At 41.9% G+C, this 23,056-nt stretch overlaps 2 protein-coding genes across 24 annotated transcripts in view; both read left to right on the top strand.

Annotated features, from left to right (window-relative positions):
- Shot (dystonin-like protein short stop) overlaps positions 1–7,718 on the top strand; it is a 100,952-nt gene extending 93,234 nt beyond the window's left edge. For 21 of the 23 annotated variants that reach the window (XM_071712111.1, XM_071712179.1, XM_071712162.1 and 18 more), the window contains 7 exons: positions 2,633–2,792; positions 2,880–3,011; positions 3,114–3,297; positions 3,802–3,864; positions 4,270–4,389; positions 4,797–4,856; positions 5,027–7,718. In XM_071712111.1, the coding sequence (XP_071568212.1) occupies positions 2,633–2,792; positions 2,880–3,011; positions 3,114–3,297; positions 3,802–3,864; positions 4,270–4,389; positions 4,797–4,856; positions 5,027–5,189 (882 nt within the window). In that variant the 3' untranslated portion in view covers positions 5,190–7,718. Of the gene's footprint in view, positions 1–593; positions 701–2,632; positions 2,793–2,879; positions 3,012–3,113; positions 3,298–3,801; positions 3,865–4,269; positions 4,390–4,796; positions 4,857–5,026 lie in introns of all 23 variants that reach the window. The other 2 variants (XM_071712230.1, XM_071712078.1) reach the window with 1 other exon arrangement.
- A 2,372-nt stretch (positions 7,719–10,090) lies between these two features.
- On the top strand, positions 10,091–22,173 carry LOC139775784 (uncharacterized). Its single transcript, XM_071712061.1, has 6 exons — positions 10,091–10,178; positions 10,727–10,895; positions 11,871–12,112; positions 16,589–17,324; positions 18,432–18,604; positions 22,093–22,173. The coding sequence occupies exons 1-5, from the start codon at positions 10,167–10,169 to the stop codon at positions 18,500–18,502; spliced, it is 1,230 nt and encodes a 409-aa protein (XP_071568162.1). The 5' UTR covers positions 10,091–10,166; the 3' UTR covers positions 18,503–18,604; positions 22,093–22,173.
- Positions 22,174–23,056: the final 883 nt, after the last annotated feature.

Below are 23,056 nucleotides of genomic sequence, written 5' to 3'. Positions count from 1 at the left end.
AGTATACGATATCTACTTTTCGTCATCCGTCAGCCTAGTCGTTTGACGTTCGCATGAGCATGGCAGTTTTCCAGTCAGTTGCATTGTTTGAATACGTAGAGGTAGCTAAATAGATGATGCTTGTCTACTCTCATCACTCGGTCGGTCTTGGAAAACAAAAAAAACAGTTTGATTTTACACCAACTAAAAGCCAGACAGACAGACCCGTCGTGTCTTCGTCTCAAAGTCTTTGTTCGACCTCAGGAGATCCGATTTCGTTTTGCCTATCTTCTCCGCAAATCCTTCCCGACCTCGTCGCTTCGCAACAGCGAGGGGAGACTGGACTTCCCAACTCCCCAATCACTTGTCCCTGAGAAATCCTATGACGATAAATGTTACATTAAATATAGATTGAAAGAAATTTGTTACATTGTGATCCGAATTACGGTTCAGAAGAAAAAGGAAACACGTTAGAATCATAATGTCAGTTTAGCGCGGAGATAGTAGCTGTTCGTTTCAGGAATATTTTTCACTCCGTTGGTGTGCGTGAGCCTCCCGAAAATGGGGCCACTACGATTGCATGAGGAAGCTAAAGATTTTCGTTTGTGGTGTAGCGGAGGAGTTTATGAGCCAGCTGATGCCGATATTTGAGAATTTGAGGCAAAAGGAGGACCTCCCGTGCTCGTATCCCCTTCACATGCACGCCCCCTCTTATCATTGGGTAAATAACGAAATTTTTCTCAATTTTCTACTTTTTGCCGTTCGTGTGATGCTGTATGCGCACTTGAGTTTGGGTTTTGAGTGCGGCCGCGACACGCGACTTGAGTCGATTGACGGTGCATTGTGCGTTTTTATGGACTATTATTGCTTTTCTTCCTCTTGCTATATTTCTATATTTCTATATTTGTGTATTATGGAGATTCTCCCCGATGAGATGCATAAATGCCAAAAGTTATAATTACGATTAATCGACGATAGCATAAGTGATTTCATGATCTCCGTATCACAATTGTTTCCTGACTGTAATGAAGTTGATAAGTGCATGTCAGATGAAAATGTGTGTCGTGTACAAAGAGAGCAAGTAATGTGAAGGAGAATGGCCAGAAGCCGAGGCTTAGAAAAAGAAGTTCCGGTTCATTATCATGTATCTCGTGTCACTTTGTCTCTGCCTCACCGCCTGTCCATTTTTCTGTAAGGAATGTATAGAATGAGGAGACTCTCTTACGTGCCTCGACTGTAAATCCACCTCGCGGTCTGATATCATTCGAGGTAGATTCGTAGCACGTTACATCGCGAAATGCAACACCTCGTCGCATTCATTCAAACACATTACTCTGCATCGAGTTGATTTTTCTTTTGGTTGATCGTCGAATGTGTCTGATTTTGTGTCAGAATTATTTGGACGCCTCTTAACTCCCTGACCCTTGCCCCTCGAGAGAACGGTTGACGCGATCTACCCAATTTTGAGCATGATTAGATGTTTCTTTCGCTGTTTTTCACCTCTTTTTTTTTTAACGTAACGCGAATATCGAGCAACAAATTACCAGTTAAATTTTAGAATGATTAATTTCTCGATTTTCGCGTGAACCCCTTTCGTCTCGTGCTCGAGAAACCAGTCGTTATCGTCGATAACGATCACAAAATTGTGAGGAACTTGAAATCGAATTTTTGCAAATAAGCTCGCGGCAGTAGACACGCGTTTATTCGTACGACAAAACGAAAGACGCATCGGGGAATATGTAGTCAATTTAATTGAACATGAACATGCATAACGAATGTCGTATCCTGTATTGCTGCGTGCGTAGTGGCATTGATCGGAGATACCTCGAATCACCATAAGCTACTATATCTCTCCCAACATCTTGTGGTAAGTTTTGCATGACACTTCGCTTTACCTACTGCCCGAATCTGGTAACTGTTTTATTTTACATTCGTATTATTTAATCTTGGTCTTTCAACAGCTTCGACGAGCGTAATAGACCGCAGACCGGTATATCTTCACTAGTCCACGGCTGTGCACAAGTTTGTGTTGCTTAAATTTTTGACGATAATAACTCCATGGAGTTACCCGATCTAATTTAACAATCTAAATTTTTAGAGATAAAGGCTTTTACATTTTACCAGCTGCGTTTATCTCCATTACTTTGAATGAGTCATCGTTAAAAGTAATAATCGGCTAAAATTATTTATGTTCTATTAGTTTTTCTTTTATATCTTCTCGTAGAATATATTTTTTATAGTAGAATATTAAAGAAAGCATGTATTTTCTATTACTACAAAAATACTACTAATTTAGTGATATTTAGTTAATTTATACATAAATATAGACATATCTTAATTTTATTTGATACTGCTTGCTTTTATTTTTATTAATAAATTGCAAAAGATAAAACTACTGCATTACAAGCAGCAGATTTTTTTCTGTTCTTCAATAGCTTCAAGAAGTATTTAAAGAATATTTTATTGCGCGACATAACTTGCACACAGCTAATATTAGCAATTACTAATAATTCTTTAATTAGGCGGCAGAGAACGCGTAATACGAAACCGTACTAATTCGATAGTCGTACTGGACATGAATTAGATATATAATAATTTCTGCTCTTGCACGCGTTTATGTGTAAACTTTATCAGATTTTCTTTCACAATCTAGGTGAGAGAACGCAGTGCTCGCAGCGTACCTATGGGTCAATCGCGAGCCTCACGCTCATCCTTGAGTGCCGGCACGCCCGACAGCCTTAGCGACAACGAAAGTTCCTTCAAGATATCTGGTAGAAAAACCAGCACGCCTTATAGATCTACCGTGACGCCCGGTAAGATTCTGAATTAGAACCCAGATATAATTACTTAACGAAATAACGAGGATTTTACAGTTAATTATATGCTGCGATGCTTTACAGGTGGTAGCCGTCCGTCCAGTAGGCCAGCATCCAGACCTGCCTCCCGACCAGCCAGTAGACCAAGTAGCCGACCTGCGTCGAGACAAGGAAGTAAACCGCCTAGTCGATACGGATCAACGCAGTCGTTGGATGGTACATATAAGTTTTATATACTGTTTTATACTGTAGCATATTCTGTATTATACTTTCTCCGTTTTTTGAACGAGTCTTGAAAGATTATGTCTGATCTGGCAGACGATTCATGCACCCCAAGTCGCATTCCGCGAAGGACCGTCGTGGGCGGCTCCGGTAACACTCCGACGTCCAGTAGACACAACAGCGTATCCGGTAGAAAACTTACAACCCCAATGAATGGTTCGAGCTCTCGACCTCGCACTCCAACGGGATTAATTAGCCCCGCCAGTGGAGTGCCTTCCAGGTTTGTAGTAAACACACGTCGCCTTGCAGCGAAATATCTCGTGAAATAGAAATCGTGGACTAACTCGCATTAGTGTGCCTTAAATAGAGATATGTGTAACCACAATTGTGTGCATATAGATTAACGATAAGTTTACCGGTAGTATTTCACTTTATATCAAACTGATTGCGATGGCTCGAAGAATGTTATTATCCCGAAAGAATTGATGATTTGTCTTTTAGTTTTTTTTTTATTTAGCCCACCCCCTTTCCATTCTGTTTCATTTTTTTTGTCTTTTCCTTACATTACAATTCTGCCGCGTATATACGATACGTACCACGTAAAATATCATCGAATAGTACTCGAATATGAAGGAACAAAGACCCGATGACGCATTACATTAATTGATTAATTGATCGAGCCTCTTACTACATCTCGTGTTAACCGCAAAACATCTACACGACTAATCGATCGGGTATAGTATTTTAATAATCATTAACAGATCTGGTTAACAACATTTTTTAGGTTTGGCTCAATCCATAGAGCTTCGAGCATTCCAACCCTGACTGGTGTCGGAACACCTATCAGGTAAAGCAAATTAACGAATCGGCAATTTCATGTAAAACTGGTTCGGGGTAGCAGATTCTGCAGCTTTCATTTTGCGTTATGCGCCCTATCATTACAAAGCTGTTTATTAGAAATGCAAAATGCAAAGTAGAAAGCTGCGAAGTGTTTTGTGGTGTGGGGCCATCGCTTTTTATAAGAACGTAGTTTTGATCGTGGTGACGGCTTGGTACATTTACGCTTATTTTTTTTTCATCTTATTATTTCATTTCGATCTTTTGTGATTGTATCTCTCCCCGTTTCTTTCTCTTTTCGTTTCTGTCTTCTTTTATTTAATTCTCGTAACAACGCGAAAAGAGATTCCGCTGTACACTAACTGCGATATACCGTCCGTACAATTAAATAACGTTTCGAATGGTAATGCCTTAGCCGCTCTAGGATACCCGTATATGTGGGAGTGGATATAAAATCTCCTCAGTCGACCACCAGCAATATGTCGACTCACTCAACACAAAGCAACCATTCTACGATTTCTACTGATTCCACTGGGTATGGCTTAACTGGCGCTTCAGTGTAACCCGTTTTCCGTTTCTTCTCACATCCGAACGTTGATTGTTTTGCTTTGTTGAACGTTTTACTTTTCAAAGCATTGTGTAGAACTTCTCTCGCAACATTATTATTTAACATCTTGTGTTTGTTATATCCATCTCTCATTAAAATCTGATCTTGATACTATATATTATACTGCACGGCTTTATTTTATTTGACAAAGCTTGCTTCTTTTCTTTATCTAATTATATCAGTAACTCTTTGTTTGATTCATCGTATCGGCAATGCAGCCAAAGTATTCCATGAATTATCACTACTTTATGCTAGCTTCTACACCCATTGCAAGTTTTGATTATAACAGTTTTATATTTAAGCTCCTCGACTAACGTTTTTGTTTATAACGCTAGGAGCAGTTCCCTGTGTACAAATTCAGCAACTAACATACCAACAGCGATTAAGCAAGCTAGGTAAACATTAATATTAATTCAGAAATGTTCACTTCTCTCCTCCATTCGTTCGCTGAAAATATGCCTAAAGAAAGGTGTCGATATCAGTTTGCATTTGAGCTTTATTGGCGTTGAGAGATAGCGCTCGGTTACACGGGTGCATTCGTTCATATATATACCATTTGTTTCAGGGTACGTACACCGTCCAGTGGATCCAGCACCCCGCTACCGCCGTCTTCGAAATTATCGAGGAAACCCTCCGGAGCTTCCGACACGTCCGTGTCGGGAACGACCCCGAGCACACGGAGGGGAAAACCCACGCCGATCGAACAGCGCGCGCCGTTCCGATTGTAATAGCTTATTAACGGATACATATAGCTTGTAAAATCAGCGTATTATATGACCGAACGAGAATAAATACAAAACATCCCCGCCACAAATTTAAAAATAACCACACGGTATTGCAGGGAAATACGAATGGGTTATTGTTGTTGTTGTATGTGATGAGAGAGAGAGAGAGAGAAAAGCGCGTGTAATATGTGCTAAATTGACTGGATCAAAATTTCGTAGAAGGCAAATGACGAATCTAGAAGTTACGATTTTTATTCATTTCGTTGAATTTCGCCAAGTACCGAATGCCATTAAAATTACGAATACCAATGAGTATTTCATATACTCTCTTAGGGTAAGGGATTACAAACAGTTGGGGAAATTTATTTATTTCGTCGCCCGCATTAGAAAGTGCTTGAAGCCTCTATCTAGTTTGTAATAACACATAACACTGAGATAAATTATTGTTATAAATACCATAATCTTGGTATTACCGAAAGTGCAGGGTAATGCTGTATAATTGAAAATATTTAGGCGAGATATATAATAATATCTTCGCCGACTTTCTGGATAAGGACAATACTACTAAAAAGATTTTAGCGTAAAAGAAAGAAATCATTATATGTATTATAATTACGCTTATGTTTGATATATATAACTATAGATGCTTGTATAATTACTTTTATATAATTTAATATAGTTTGCTCATTTCGCACGCATACCTTTGCGTGCTTTATACACCGCGTGAAACGACCGTGAAGGTTGTTTCGATGAAAATTTTTCGAGCGCTATATTTGAGCAAATTGTATACACACGAAGACATTAATTTATTTAATATTTTCCGCTTGACTTATTGTATTCGTCGTACGAATTAACGTCTAATTTGCATTTGTTAAAAAAGGAAGAGAAACCTTGTATGCGATTTTAGATTATAATACAGATTGTAAATCGACATTCATTTTTGTTATCCGTTTCGCAAAGTGCACCGTACATATTCGATTAGTTAGTCACGCTTGTAAAAATCAATTGAAATGTAACTTGTATTTTTTTTTTATTTCTTTCATATCGTATGTCAATTGGATGAACTTGGATTGTAAAGCCGTAAATGTTAATCGATTAATTTTTACAAATCTGCTTGATGTTACTTCTAGAAGATTTTTTTGTATATTTGAACATTTGTATTGTTGCGAAACGGAATATCTCGTTGCTTTGTGGAGAAATACGACAGTAATCAAATGTAGTTTAGGATTCATGCACAAATTTAATCCTCGAGCGGTTGCAGTTGAAAAGTGCAATTCTTCCACAGATGTTATTTTCGCCAAATAATGTCTATGAAATTCTTTTAGCTACATCTTTCGTGCGTCAATATATATGATGGAATTGAATATAAAAAGGCTGAAGTCATCTACGCGCCCGCTCTAAGATTAACGTGCGATATGCTTTTGTTACGTGTTTGCGAATCGATTTATCGATTTAATGATCAATTAATAAGTAAATAATTATTATAATTATAATTACATAATTATATAAAATATATAATTAGTAATTATAATTGACTAATGAGAGATTTAAGAGTTCGGGGGAACATACCTAACAGCGTTAAAATAATAATAATAAAAAAAAAGAGAAAACTATACGTGTGAATAGTTAAGTGAAATATATTCCATTGCGCGAAGTGTGGCCTGTTAGGTGACGGGTAGAAAAGAGAAACTCTGAAAAAAAGACATTTCCATTTTTTTTACATATATATATACTTTTAGATGCGATTAATGTAACGAAGATATGACTCGCTGCCTCTTATAAATATTACGTAATGCGATTAATCTTATTAACAACTTCTCTCAACGTATGATTTTCGTTTCTTTTTCACTTACCGAGAAGTGCTGTATGATGCTAATAATAATAATGATGATACAGTGATAAAAAAAAAGAAATATAACAGACACACACATGATATTTCAATGAGACTCTCGATCCTTTTCATTTTTAGGCGATTGTTGTGCATCATGCAAATGTAAAGAAAAAAATGTATATACGATATTGGCGCGCGCATATGATTTTTTTTCACGTTCATACTTTCTAATCGAAGTCGTGGTGTGTCACGGTCCAGACACGTGGGATCCCACTGTTGCTTGCGTCCACGTCGATGCCTAAATTAAACATAGCTATTTAGATACATAGCGAGAACGGATAGGGTTTTCCCCGAGACGGGGAGAACGCGCCAAACTCCGATCCTCCAGTGTTGACTGACAGTCGCGTTGTATAATATATCGAACAGATACCATTTCGGGAGGATCCGATGGAAGAAGCGACGCTCTGTGCATGCTGCACTGATAAAGGCTTACCGAGTATCTTGGCCGACGGTGTGCCAACACCGCGTGCGCGCGGCTTGTAGACATGTAATTTACGAAGGTACACCCGTGTGCAGGTCTTAAATAGTTTTGCGCGCAGTTTTTTTTTTTTACAAACGCTCTGAGTCTACACTTATAAGAATGCGCCTGTTGTATTACTGACCGTTGTAATCTCGGAATAAATATATGTTTTCGCACAGAAGACCGAGGACGAGATACGAATAATATATGGATGTCGGTGTGGTACGTGCAGGAGAGAATCACTGTCAAAAAGGATGTGTAAAGTATCAGAATGGTGTTTCTCTACCATACAACTCTGTGTCGTGTGTTCTCTCATACCCTTCCTTCTCCGATTTTTCTAATCACTGTCGCTGTATTCGATGTTTTTCGTAGGAGGTAATGTATGGCATAGCAATATCGGCAAGCGTTTTACAGTAATAATATTATTGCACATTGTTACAGATACTAGACATTGGAACTTTTTGATAGTACACAAAGTGAGTGTATCATCTAACTATAAAGCTGCTTTGTTTTCAAAAAGTTAACTTAATACAACTAAAAAAAAAATGAATCGCTCGCATAGTGATTTCAGCTACTGTCTTAACTTTGATATCTCGCATTCTTCGGATGCACAGCTCTGGTAAAAATATTGCACTCTATTTTAGCACGAAATCTTTTAAATTATGATAGACTCATCACTTTGGCATCAATGATCGAATATAGGAAATAATTAGATCAATTCTAATCTGTAGAACGTGTAAAAAAACAGATAAAAAAAACTAAATACGTCATACTGTTGATACGAAAAACGTGCGAAACTTAATATAATGATGAACGTAAAATATATTTTTTCAGAGATCATGGCACGAACTGCTATGAAGTGTAGACACAGTGAAAGAAATTTATAATAAATTTGAAGTTTTTAAAATTGCAACGCGCTTAGAATGCTCCTGTCTGATGACTACCTATATTCTCCTTACGCTTCGTCGATTTTGAAGAGTTCAAATTTCCGTGACTCACGAACCCTTGGATTCAAAGTTCTAAGAATTCTTACAATCACGGTGTCGTCTCTTTGCTGATTACCACAGCGTTCTAAAATAAACTTTACCAATTTTCAAGTCTAACTTTTCTTTTATCAACTTCTCAATTAAAATATACCTAGAGATAAGACTCCAGGAATTCTTAGAATATCGATGTTCATGTTTCTCTGATGCTTTGCCTAAAAATCTAATAATTATTTTTTATAATTCCATATGCTTCGTTTTTACCATGATGTTAACGCATTTTTTTAGCAATATGTGGCGTATTTGACTTTTCTCTCTTCCTGCATCTTGCATATACGAGCATCTTGAGACACGTGATCTAAATATTTCTTGTTATAGATCGAGAGCTCAGACATTCAATATCCAATATATATATGGCTACAAGCATCATGGATTAATGTAGATAGAGTTACCGACCTCAGCATGTGATTCCTCGAATAAATCCTCAAGTTACTACTGGACTTACTTGACCTATATGAAGTTATATTTAATAAAAAATCCGCTTATCCGCCCGATGATCCTCGACTTACAAAGACGAGATTTTATTACTAAATGTCGCAATCAATTATTAGTTTACATACGGAATGATATGGTCGTTTTTTTATCGCTGAGTCTGACAATGAGTCTGAGTCTTGTTTGAGTGGTTTAATTAAAGAGATTGCAGATCAACTGCCAAAACCTTTGTATTAAAATGTGTTGATCATGAAATAGTTGTTTATACATACATACATGTATTTACGAAGGATCAGAATGCTTTTATATAAAATTACAAAAAATGGATGCAAGTAGAATTAATTCGGCAGTCGTAATCAACAAGTTTCTCATCACCTACGAAATTAAATTTTTAATTTTGAACGTCAGGGATGATATATATGTATTTCAAAAGTTTTGAGTTCTAATTAATTCTTCGTGTAAATAACAATTTTAATTATTTTTCCGAAACAACAAAAGTTAAAAAGTTAGAGTTATAATTTCTCGAAAATTAAAACGCAAATAACTTTCTTTGTTATATTTCTTATCAGTTTAAGATATACATGAGTTTTTAACCGTTCTCTCTTTCTGCTACCTTCCGTTATATAGCAGGAAAATTAATTATTTCTGTAGAACGTGTAAAAATGATATCGACATTGCATATCAAAGATAAATATAGGTATGTAACATAAAAATTCAACCCGTCTGACAGAGATTCCATATGCGTTTTTAATTTCGCCGAGGAAATATTAGTTCTCTCCCTCGAGAGAATTTTAAATTTAGTAAAAAAGCTTTCTTTTTTTTTATCAGATATTTGTACTATCCATATATCCAGTTCATACGATGCCTTTGGAATTTTCAACGGTATAATATCGCATAGATCGCAGTCCACGTTGGTATTTTTGGTATACGATGCATATTATCTATATAATCCGCATAGTAATGTACGCAGTGACCCCGATGAAAGTGGGGTGCAGGATATACAGACGTAGGAGCAGGAGCATCCGCAGGGCGGGGACGGCCTCCCCCCCCCCCCCGGACTCGTTCGGTATAAAATCTACCGTCCCGAAGCCGACAAAGCATGCAGTCGTTTGTCGTTTAACGAGTACCGAGATATACCAGCAGCGGTGATCGTCATGTATTGCAAAGTAATACTCTACACATCTTGTTATTTATCGTCGTTTCGCTTATTTATTCGCTTGAAAAGCTGCACTTGTACTGTTCGCAGCATGTTTATGCGTCAATTCTTATAAGCCGGTAATAATAATTTGAAACCTAACCTAACCTTGGTAAGTTAAGAAGCTAATAAGAAACTAGTAAAAAAATTATTAACTTTCGCGATTTTTACCTTTGCAAAGATACTTCTAAAATATTTGATAATATTAATCAGTATGAAATCTTTTTACATTATGTATATTAATTGTTTTTTTTACAGTGCCTGAATATTTATTCAGCTAGAGTGACTTCGATCGGAAAGATGCAATTAGCTTATTAATTAACGATAGAATGATTAATATTTTGTCATCTGACATTTGGAAAAAAAAAGACTGAAGGTCAGAGACGACGAATTATACTTCAAATTTTACTATGAACAATTCTGCCGGTTGAATTAATCGTCCTTTAAATTAATCAGAGACAAAGTCATCTTTAATTTATCAAGTCGATGATATTTAACGTTTCATTTTCTGATGCGCAGATTATCGGCTATTTTGCTGCCTTATTGGCTGTCGTCCGTGCCGGGATCGTTGGTCCGGGTGCAACTGCAGTAGCCGTCGCGCAACAGCCAGCAGCAACGATTATCAGAGCCGAAAACTACGATTCTCCTCGGTATAGCTTCGGATATAGCGTGGCAGATGGTCTCACTGGTGCGTCCCTGCAATATAATTCGTATCCCGCAGGGATGACTGATCCGCGCAATCATCTGGGCTTAGCAAACCCATGGAACTCAACTCAATACACTGCGGACACTCACGTACAATTTACACATCATACACGCGCGTTTTTGTGACGATGCAATATAAATATCTGAGCAAGAGTGAAAACAAAATACAATTTAATCTAAGAATAAGAACAAGAGTCGTTATGATAGAGCGAGATTTGATATAGACAAGAGCAGAAAGCTCATTTTTTACTTATATTCCTTAATTGAAAAATATAATTTGGGAATATTATGAACCATTTTTAACTGTAATTGTTAGATGATTCAAACTATGTAATTGTCAGATTGTTTATCTAAAATAAGAGTATACACTGTTAAATTCAGTAGTGTCAAATTATACTCCATTTGAGTTATTTTAAACGTCGTTGATTTAACTTACTAAACCAATAGAGTTAAAATAATAAATTTCGACACACATGGTGGTAGTTAAAAATAACAAAATGTTATTTAACTTCAGACAATGTAGCTAGTTAAAAGATATTGACATTTACAAATACTTTATTTATTAAAAGTGATTAAAAATTCATAATTGTGACATTAAATGAAAATTGCTTGAATTTAAAAGTCGCAAACGGTAGCAGCGTATAATCGAATCTTATTTCGACGAGAAAGTGTCCTGGTTTAAGACTTCGTAATTAAGAGAGAAGTTAAGCCAAAACGACGTTTCCAAACGTTCCAAATTCGCAAGAGTGAATTCCTGTCGATATCTCTTAATTCAGCTATTTGTTGTATCCGTTCATCGGGTTTCCTTCATCGAATTAGAATTGGAGGAACTTTGCCGGGAGGAACTTAAATTAAAACATCGGTCGGGACAATACGCGCTTTTCCGTGAGCGCGTAGCGCGGAACTTCGCTCTCGAGGTATTATATAAACGCGTACTTACTCTGTTATACTTTTCAAGGCGACAACAAGGCGCAGGAAGAGACTCGCAACGGCGACGTAGTTCACGGAAGTTACAGCTTAATCGAGCCCGACGGTTCTCGGCGCGCCGTCTCCTACGTGGCCGATCCTATCAACGGTTTTAACGCGGTCGTGCAGCGGGACCCCGGCATCACGGTTAGAACCGCCGCACCCCTCTCTGCAGCGACAGTGCGCCCCGTGATCGCTGCAGCTGCACCAGCACCGGTTGCGGTCCGCCCGCAGGTTGGTAAATTGAGTTACTTTTTGAGCGCTTTTTCCCTTCGGTCCATTAGTCTCCGCGCGTGATAGAAAGACAGAAAGAGAGATCTATCGTGGGATTCTTTGCTCGATTTGAGGAGAGATTTGGAGGGCTCTCCTTCTCACCGAAAATTGTCAAAGAAAATGCGATACCGACGGGAGATCCTGTACGCTAAATCGAGCGCTCGAGAGAGAAAGAGAAAAAAAAGGAGAGAGAGAGTCGCTGCAAAATGCTCCTCCACGTCCCTGAAAATTCACGCACATTTATCATGCAGGCGATTGTCGTGGGTGCGCCCCTGTTGAGGCAGCCGTTCATCTCCGGATCCACGCTGGCCGCGACGAACGTCGTCGCCGCGAATTCGGGACTGGTGGGTCTTGGACTGGGCCTGGGAGTCAGATCGGGATCCCTCTATGGCGCGCAGACCGTCGTCGCGAACGGTTATGGCAGCGGCAGTGTCGTGAAAATTCACTAAGCAGCAACCAAGCAGCGGTGGTTGGTGGTTCTGCCTCGATTGACGTTACTCGGCTTCCCTTCGCGAGACACGGCCGGAAATAATCTCCGTTCGTCCTCCTGCGCATCACGATCTCCTCACACATTTCGCGTCGCATAATCGTTTATGAAATATACAAGAAGATATATCTGAAAAATGTAGATTATATGTATACAGAGAAAAAATATCGTTTATTTATGCTGAAACGCGAGATACTTGCACTTGAGCGTCTCAAAATAAAGTTCTTCAGTAGAGGTAAAGCGACCGTCTTCGGTTTTCATTGATGACCTGCTCGGAATTAAAGCGCAGAATAGAACAATCGAATTCACCGCTAACAATGCGACGTAAAAGTGTGGGACTTTGACGCGCAAACGTCGCGAGAAGAGCCGCGTCTCGAGTGATCGATGAATGACGGCTTGATGAGTCGAAATGGAGTTGACATCGACGAGAGAATACGGGAAGAGGGAAGAGGATCCGGCGGGAAGAGGGGGCTTAGGAGAAATCACCGTTAATGGCGCGACCAAAGGATTTCCGGGCGTTCCGCGGGGGCTTTTTACAAGCGCGCCCGGGGCATTCGCGCTCAGCCGAATCAAGATTCTCAGCTTTTCAACGGCAGACGCGCTGCTTAGTTGCTTTTTTCCGCCGCCATCCATCTTTCGTCGTCGGTCTGCGCCCTCCGATGTCTGCCATCCTCCTAAGCCCAGTTCCGTCTGCCACGTTCCGCACACATTTCACCTAGTTAAACGATTATTTTTTTTTTCTCCTCGACCAGCCGTCGTAACACGCCGGGCCACTCTAACGACTAAACGTTTGGCCTAATCTCCCTGCCGCAATCTGAGATCGGCGCAACGATGATAAATTATTCAGCGAAAATCCTCGCGCCGATAGCTTCACCAAGATCCAGTAGTCTTTGGACATATATAACTTCTCGCGTTTAACGTCGCCAAGGTAATCTTAATCAAACGAATTTTCTTCTTCATCGAGTTATTATCTTCACGCGTTAATTATTATCTTAAATAAAATTTAACGGAGAAGTTTTAAAAAGAATTATGTGGACGTTTAAAGGGCTGAAGATGCGTCCCGTCTTTCCTTTCAGTGTCGCGCAGCCGAACTCCTCAGTAGTTCGCGGAATCGTGTTCCACGAAAATGTAACGCCGTGTAATATATTCTATTGAAGGTGATAGAACTTGGGTTTATATTCTATCAGCGTGAATCGCGTCAATGTAATTTCCAATATCGCGCAATGCTATCCGACGAAGCTTAAACATGTACATGGTAATTTAGGCGTATAGTATAACGTAATACCATACCGCGATACGAAGGGTGCATCAAGCACGAAGTCATACACAAGTAAATATGTACCCTACTGATGTAGAAGCAGAACTAACAAGCAGTATCGATTAGTCTACCGGTCTTTATATATATCGCGACGTCTCGTCTTCGGTTCGAAATTAATTCCCTTAGACGCCTATTGAGGGGGGGACGTTTATAACTCTAAAGTACGAGATCTTTCAATTTCATCGTATTTCATCCCGTTAATTAATGTATCGCAATTAAATGTGGATATTGATTATTTTATTACGTCAATTTATCAGAATTGCTTGAGAATACGTGCTCGCGGCTCGGCAGGGTAATATCGCGAGATTCGGAACGATGAAATTTCATCCCGCGACGCAACAGTTCTTAACGTCGTGTGATTATCGCCCATCGAGGAGGAGTTGCGAGACCCAAAACTTGCCGGGAATCGGGAAGTTGTGGTAAATCCGGTACTCGGCGAAACTTGGAACTTCGGAGGAACCCCAAACATCTGGAAACATATATGTACTCCACCCGGCGGAGAGAATCCGGGAAGTTGTAAACGGAAAACATTCAAACGACGCTGTTGTAACCTGCTGTAAGCGTAACGAAGGACATTTGTGCCATGAGAATTATTGCTTAAGTCCGAGACCGACTTTTTCCTTGAAAATTTAAATAAGAAATCTTTTAATATTTCGAATAAAGTATCAAATAAATATACCATAATGGTACTTGCGAAATAAATGTTTAGATAACGGCGCGTTTCTTCGCGCCGCGCCACTTCGAAAGATTTTCGCCGTGTGTCCGCCAGCAGCACCCGGCCGCCGAGGGTGTTTCCGCTTTGTCGACCGTGTGGCATATTCCCGCGGAGTCTTCCGGGGAAGAAAGTTCCGAGTTTCTCAAGTATTTCGTTTTCCGCGAAATCTCGGAGAGAACTTCTCTCTCTCTCTCTCTCTCTCTCTCTCTCTTTCGCGCTCGCGCGCGCGAACTTACGCTTATTATTCGTGCCGAGAGGCACGATATACACAGACAACGAAAGTTTCAGCTTTGCTCAACCGTCTCTCCGCGTCTCTCGGCACTTCCGGCCGTAACTAATAAAGCCGCAAACGTACCTGATCTATAACTCGGCACGATGGCGCGTATCCATTAAGAGAATAAAGAAAAGGGGAAACGAGCGAGAGATAAGGGGGGGGGGGGGCGCGACCGAGCGCGGTAATCGCGCGCGGATTGCGAGCGCCGGAGGGCAAAGGCGACGGCGGCTGGCTCGGATTTTAAAGGGTGGGAAGGATACAATATTTCAGAGTGGCGACAAGGAGCAAGCCTGCTCGCCACTGGCAAATTAATTAAATTCCTACAAGCTGCCTGGGTAAGTCTAAGGGGCGTTGTGGCGGGGGGGGGGGAGGGGAGGAGGATGTACGAGGCAGAGAGCGAGGGAGAGACGGTGGTCGGCGAAGCGTCGGCGAGGGTCCCCGTGTTCCGCCCGTGGGAATATTGTAATTAAGATATGCACTTCTACACCCTCCACTTTCCTCGTGGCCCGCCGCCCGCCCACGTGCAACCCCCCGCGGGGCCCCCCACGCCGCCGCCGTGCGCCGCGCCGTGATTTACGCTTCGCAGGATGCGGCGTTGTCTGTCTCGACCGCGTCTAAATTGCATCCTATTATAGAGACGCGCCCCGCGCGTCGTTCCATTCTTCCGGCGTGCCGAATCTCTCTGTGAGTTATTATGCTATAATGGAATCCCAAATTCCGCGCGTGTTCCATTGAGGCCACGGAGCCGTCCGCGACTTGCTCTGCGGAGAACGATCGGAGAACAGAGGGATGGGGGGAGAGGGGGAGTTTCGCGGTTTTCGCTGCGGCGCGGCGCGACCTTTTGGGATCAATCGATATACTTCGACAGCGTTTGACTCTCCGAATTCGATTTAATTGCATCAATAGTTGTGCAATATCGTAAAAGTATTTACACGTAGTTTATACGCACACACGTAACATTTTTACGAACGATCGACAGTCGTTCGCCACTTACTTCACATTCGTGTCGAAAAACTGGTCGCACTTCACGGCGCGCCGAAAAGTTTAACATGCCGCGGTTTTCCAATCACGACCCGTGCGACACCGATCAAAATTGACGGCTGCGATGACGGCTGCACCAGGCACGGGCCGCGCTACGACATGGCATTGGTAACGCGAACGACCCGTCACCATCCGACCCACGTCCCGCGTGCAACGAGATTTCTTGGTGGCTACAACTATGGAAAGCGTCTCCGCCATAATTTTGGGCTTGATCCTGATGTTACCGCTGCTCGTACAACTGCAGACGCTTGTCGTACGTGATCAAGATTAATTGATCGTAAATTGCACCTACGAATTGTTTTCGTCTAAGGGCAGTAATGATTTATTGCGCCGCCGGGTATGTAGGTTAAATACCGGGGAAAACAAATCTCCCCCTCCCCCCCCATCGTGTGTGTAAAAGGACACGATGCATTAAAGGCGGGCAACTAATTGAAAAAAGAAAGTGTCACGCACACGTTCATTAATCATTTTGACCGTGTCTCCCGGTAATATCGAAGTTAAAATGTAAGAGCGCGGTTCGCGCGCGCGCACACTTTGTCAGCTCGCCTCTCGAAATGCGTTTATTTGCCGCGCGTGCTTATCCCGATTTTGGAAATTTGCAGCTGCGGCATCCTTGGAAGTTACTCGAGGCGCTGCGATGCCGCTTGACGGAAAGCGCGGACGACGCCCGACGTGGCAGGCGTAATCTGGTGCAGCACTATCCCAAGTTGCCGGACCTGTTAAACTCCAATTCCGAGTCCAGGATGCTGGTGTGCCCGACGCGGACCGTTCTCTCGTTACCCACCGTGCCGCGTGCCGTGTCCGTCGACCGGCAGCAGCGGCCCGTTAGAAAAACGGTCCCGCTGGCGCGACACTCGTCGTCCTTCGTGGCGACGCGAATCGAGCTGCCGGTGGTGGATATAACGTGCACCTACAACTCGTACCGTTACAAGACCGTCGAGGAGAGCCTGAGGGAGCGATACGGCCAGGCGAATTACCCGCCGGGCGAGGTGGTGCTGAATTACATTCAATTAAACACGCCGGACTCGAGGACGAGACACGAGGATAGCGTCGGGGACGATCTTCTGGATTTTTTCAACGGCAACCACACCGGCACGTACTCGTCGTCGGTGGCCATGAAGCTGGAGACGGAATACCTGAATCTCCTGGATCATTTCGTACTGAGGGAACGGGGGAGAGCTCTGACCGCGGGCAAGTTTACCGAGACGCCTTCGTTTGCGGATGAAAGAAATCTTGAACTGTCGTCTCGCGCCGGTACATGGAGCCAATCTACCCTGAGAAGTTCACTCGCTCAGGAAAGGGAATCCGGGTCGTCTGGCAATCAACGTCCCTCGAAAGGTACGAAATATGCGATCAAAGTCAGTGAACTCGTCGCCGCAATCAAGAGACAGTTCCCCGATTTATGCAACTTTATAATTTCTGCCGACAGACAACCACACACGTTTGCGTGCAAAATATCGGACTTCAGTTTCCTTAAAGGTTTCAATATTTCAATGCAAAGTGCGGAACGCACTTGCGATCGAATATTTAGGATTCACGCTAAGACGAGAGCCCTTATCTTTACTTCACAGTTTGACGACCTGGTTTCCGCGATAACCCATTTTCGCGATAATAATCAAGCGCCGCCTATACACCGCGGTCCTTCCGAATATTGTTAACACGCGTCGGCGCTATTCCTCTTGCACCCGTCTTACATTCTCGTCATTACCGCGGCACGTCACGTCGTCGCCTGAATACTAATAGGCGGGCAGAATACAGCAGCGCCGGAGAGCCGGTGCATCTGGCTCGTCATTCGAGGAATCGTCATCGTCCTCGCTCTGAATAGGGATCGGTAATGGATAGGAGGGCCGGCTTCCGCAGGATAGCTCCCTAGGAATCGCGTCTATTTATTGATCGCCTCTCGGTGCATTGGAATATTCAATCCGTCTCTCAGGACTGCGATCCTGCGAGTACACGGTGGCGCATCTCTTTCTGTCACCGACAACTTGGGCCATTTCTCTTCTTCCCCTCCCCTCCCCTCCCCTCCTCGCCTCTCTCTCTCCCGTCCCTTCGCCGAATAGATCTCGCTGAGACAACTTTATCCCCTACAATCGTAAGTAGCCTTCGATGTCGCATTACCTATTAATACCTTACTAATTGAGTCGTTTGAAGTTTGTCTTAAATAGCTGCAGCAATCGTTAATGGCCCAACTTGACAGTTTAAAAATATATCCGTGCCAAATGATTCCGTGAGAAAAGGGATCCGTTTTCCTTCAATAACGAACAGACATCAGAACCGAAATATATACGCGGAATTATTTACGGAAAAGACAGATTAATTTGCAGTTGATGACATTTCGCAATACGGTCGTAATTTCCCTCCGTGATTCGATGGGCGTTCTGGTTCTCAGGTTTATCGCCCACGTGTTGTACTTAGGTAAGAGGATAATGATCGTGATCTGTCTAGGTATTGAATACAGCCAAGGCGGCGGCGCAAATAGACGTCTCGGCAGCTTGCAGAGGGTGCTTAGGCGATAGTGCGAAGCGGTTCGATCGCGAGGATAGGCGGTAATCCCATCTGCGAACCCTGGCCAGCCGGGCAATCTGTTATGAAGTCGGGAGAAAACACACAGGAAAATGGTAAGTTTAGCGGGCGAAGGAGATAAAAATACAGCGGGGTCTCCGGCTGGGCTATTAGCTCTTAGTTTAAGCCGGAAATTTCGGACCGGAAGCTCCGGGGTACCGGCTGTAGGTGCGGCAGCCTCGTGAGAAAGAGCGTGGTCAGCGAAGGGCCAGCCGAACGTAAGGCCGAGGTCCCGGAGACAGCGGGGGGGAAGAAAGGAAGGGGGAGGATACGAGGAATGGAAAAGAGAGTTTATAGAAATCTATTCTCGAATGCTGTCGAACAAGCGAGGTTTGCATTAGCGCTCTCCGCGTTGAGATTCGATTAAAACGAGAGATTTTGATTGGGAAAACTTTCGAGGCGTTTTGGACCCAGACGAGGATTCTCCTGAATAATTTTCCGACGATGACTAAATTATATGTTTCTGATACACTCAAATTAATAATTTAGATTCGCTCAAATGTGTCATGACAATGATATTCACCATATTTGGAGCAGTTTGAAAATAAAGAGAGTGGTTGTCGTTAATTTTTGAATATATCTCAATTAAGATCGCGCTTCGTAACACTCTCGACGATTATCCAGAATTAAAATATTCAATAAGTTCTCCGATGTTCTCGGCAAATGACAATATTATATGTATAAGTACGGCGTCTTTTGTCAACAGAAATGTAATCGAACGAAACGTGGAGTAAGCAAGCATTCCCGAGTGCTCGGGTTCGACGGTAGAACGAGGTCTGATCGGATTTCTGGCAAAAAGGGAAAGGACTCGGGAAAACATGCAGCAGGCAACAATAGGATTCCGCGACAAGTCGATTTGTCGTAGAGTCAAGTTCGCCGACACGTCATTTGTCGCCGTTACGTTCTTAACGCGCTCTTTCCCGCTCTCCCGCCCACCCTCTCTCTCTCTCTCTTTCGTTTCTCGGCGATGTCCACGCCGACATCCGAGCGATTCAATCGCTCTCGTAAGGGATTTTACCATGCAGGCGAAACGCGTTAATAATGCGAGGTAATTCGAAACTCTGTCGCACATTCGTATTCAAAATTAGATTTTTCGCGAGTCTACTCGGGTATTTCAAATACATTTCACGTTCCATAATACATTGTATGCATTTTCATCTTGCACATAATATTGCAAGATTATTGAGACATCTTTCTGTAAGATATCTTTCGTAAAGCGGAGTAAGGAAGGCTGTTTATTAGCTGGCTTTCTTAAGCTTGGACTACCGACGTATGGTTGGTATTTTCTCGACACATGGATTCTTAAGTCCACATATACACATGATTTACGATGATACAGTTATCGCGACGTCGATATTGAGTGTAAGTAAACGCTAAGTTGCAATGGAATAGGATGTAAAATATTACGTCATTCGTTTCCGCCGTCGTGTTCACTTTTATGATCGCAATTCGTTTTAGAAGAAAGAAAATTTTATAGTAATCTTTATACACGAAAACTTTTATAGATTCAATTTGCAAAGAATAAATCTTTGAAAAATAAAGAAAGAAATTTGAAGAAATTTATTATACTTGAAGATAGTAAGAATTTGTTTTGCTCTTTACAATACGATATAATTAATTATTATATTTAGACAACGAGTATATAAGTAAACGCTTACATTAGTAAGGCTACTCAATTAATCTAATTTTTAATTAAAAGTGCCTCTAAGTCTGTATTATTTTGACCTCTTCATATGTCATATTGTTTTTTTTTTATTTGTCATGTTCGATGCCGCGAAAAAAGAAAAAGCCTTCTTATATTTTTTATTATACTGTATTTACCGAGATTCTCGGTCGATGACATATTGAACAAGTGCGGCGGGTCAAACGGCGCGGCGGTGGCGTCGAGTGTGCGGAAAGATCGATGGCTTCTTTAGAATCGAAAGAGAAGTCTATTGCCGGAGAGTGGCGTCAAATTGACTACGTCCTAGTCCTGCCATTTATACGCGTCGCTAACCTTTCAGACATAAAATTGGCCCATAAAATGCGTTAAACGCGAGAAAAAGAAAGAGAGACAGTGTGTTTCCAGTTTACTTTATTAGTCTCGACCACACGCTTCGCTCCGAAAGTAAAACGTCCCCTTTTTGCAATACATCGCAATGCACGGTGATTGTTCTAATCCGATAAATTCGCGATTCGCGAAACAAAGAAATATTTCAGCGGTGCATTACGGCGAGACGTAGAAATTGCTTCGTTAAAAAGGAAAATGATAGGTCGTTGACTTCCTCATAGAGAGTCGAACGGAAATGTCAACGCGTGATGACGTTTGAGTTGACTGCTTTTAGCTCCGGCATTTATATTCATCGGTAACTTTGATTGTGCGCCGTAGGAATCGAGAATGGTCCCCGAAACGAAGCAAGACGGCAGTAAAACTTTCACAGGGACACTGAACGGGCAGGAAGAGGAGAAAGAGAGACAGGGGGGGCGACAGGGAAAGAAAGAGATAGAGAGACGAAAAGAGAGGGAAGGGTAGACGGGTAGTGAAATAAGCAAATCCCATGGCACTCCATCCCGCTCTGGCAGCGAGCCTGCCAGACTCTAGGGAGAGAGTGGGCCCCCTGTTATACCGGAGCTTTTATTTCCGAAGCATCGATCTCCATAAAGTTGCTGCCGCGAAATGAGTTCCTGCGGTCTTCTCCCGGAGTTGCACCCTAAAGCGCTTTGCACCTGCAGAGATACCTAAAACAGCGCGCGCGTGTGTCTGTGCAGTTGCACTTAATTAAAGAATGCAGCTCAGTCGGGCACTTGGATGTCTAAATCGTCGGAGCGCGTTCTTTATACAGAACACCGTTCCCGTATTTATATAGGATATATCCGGAGTATCCGTATTTACATTCTCATTACCGTTATTTGTTAATTAAACTGATAAATTTAAACATATTGCGGATATATTGTGAAGACGTTGTATCAATTCCAATTGAGCTGTTCCTGGAAACGACTTTATTGAATTTGGCCTTAACGAGGTAAATTTTATTAAATTAAAGAGTTCTATTTGGATTAAACAAGCTCTTCACCACGGGTCTATCATTGTAGAATTAGATTATAATTTTATAGCGACAGAAATGTAACGGAAATTCTCAAATTATCTATAAAGATATTATATAGAATATATATAAAGATAATTATTAAAATTCTAAAATACGTCTTTCAATATTATTATATTAAAATTAATTTCTCTTTGTCATAAATAAATATAAAATGTTCTAAATAGTTATCTCAAATTTATATCGAAGGATATTTCCAGTTTTCTTTTTTAATAAATTCTTTTATCGTTTAAAATCTTATTAAATTGATGTGCTATAATTGTGACATAGAGTCTATTTCAAAAAATGCTTTTTTCAAGTTTCAAATATTCGTCATAAATAGATATAAGACGTTCTAAATAATTTTCTCAGTCGAAGGATATTTCCAGTTTTTTTTTAAAATAAATTCTTTGATCGTTTAAAATCTTATTAATGTGCTATAGTTGCAACATAGAGTTTATTCCAAAATATTCTTTTTTCAGGAGCTGCAAACATATTTACAAATCGTACCTACGGCATCTAACAGATAAGATGGCTCTATATATTCAGATTTGCAACTGGAACTGTATGTAGTCGAGTAATTCGAGAGAACGCGCCACAGAGTGAACTCCTTTCTCTTCTTCCCTGTAAGTACGCCCTGTTAACACAGTATTTACGAGTCGTTCCTCGTTCCCTCGGGGATAGTCAGCGCTAGTTGGCATCGGATACGTATTTTCCTGTGCGAGGCGTGTATCTTTCACTTTTCTCTCTGGTTTCTCCCGGAGCTTCCTTTCCTCTCTTTTACGGCACGTGCGCGCGCTGCTTCCTCGTCAACCTCGCGACTTCGCCGTGCTTCCAGTCGGCGGTGCTCTTTTAATCTTCCGCGTTTTCTTCTCTCCGAGAGATTTATCTTTCGTAAATTGCCGAAGCATTGGCAAGTCGAGAGTCTTCGCGGAAAAACGCTCTCTTGAAGAAGCTTGCAGAAAAGTATCGGAGGCGGAATCGAGAAAAGCCGGAGTCGCTGGTGAGAAACGACAAGTGCCAATTTAGTCACCGTTAAGGCGTTTGTGACGTCTGACGCGCGACGCGAGAGGCGAGAGGACGACACTCCGTCAAATCATAAGACATACAAAGAGATATCTTGAACGCGCGACGTTTCCATTCTATTTGATTTCGTTCTATTATATCTCGCGGCGGTATATACGCCTCCGCTCTCTCTCTCTCTCTCCCTCTCTCGCCTTCCTTCTGGCCCAGGACGCCAGGATGAGTACGTCGCAGGACAACAGTGATACGGGTAGACGGACACTCAGACGTTCGCAATTGCGGCGACACATGTAAGATAGGTACCTGTGCCTCGCGAACACGGACGCAATCTGCAATATGGGATCCCTCTAGCCACTGTTATTGCTGTTGCTGCTGCTACTGCTGCTGCTGCTGTTGAAACGAAGGCGAGTCCCACGGTACTGG

Source organism: Temnothorax nylanderi, unplaced genomic scaffold, assembly GCF_030848795.1.
Source record: "Temnothorax nylanderi isolate EJ_2023f unplaced genomic scaffold, tnyl_v1.0 TNYL_tig0005_pilon, whole genome shotgun sequence".
NCBI lineage: Eukaryota > Metazoa > Arthropoda > Insecta > Hymenoptera > Formicidae > Temnothorax > Temnothorax nylanderi.
This window is presented reverse-complemented; position numbering and strand designations above follow the sequence as displayed.

What these genes read in the sequence shown, in the direction of transcription:
- LOC139775784 (XM_071712061.1), top strand. An exon ending in CGTGGCAGATGGTCTCACTG is followed by an intron (nt 10,896 to 11,870) that starts GTGCGTCCCTGC and finishes ATACTTTTCAAG; the next exon opens with GCGACAACAAGGCGCAGGAA. An exon ending in CGGTTGCGGTCCGCCCGCAG is followed by an intron (nt 12,113 to 16,588) that starts GTTGGTAAATTG and finishes GGAAATTTGCAG; the next exon opens with CTGCGGCATCCTTGGAAGTT.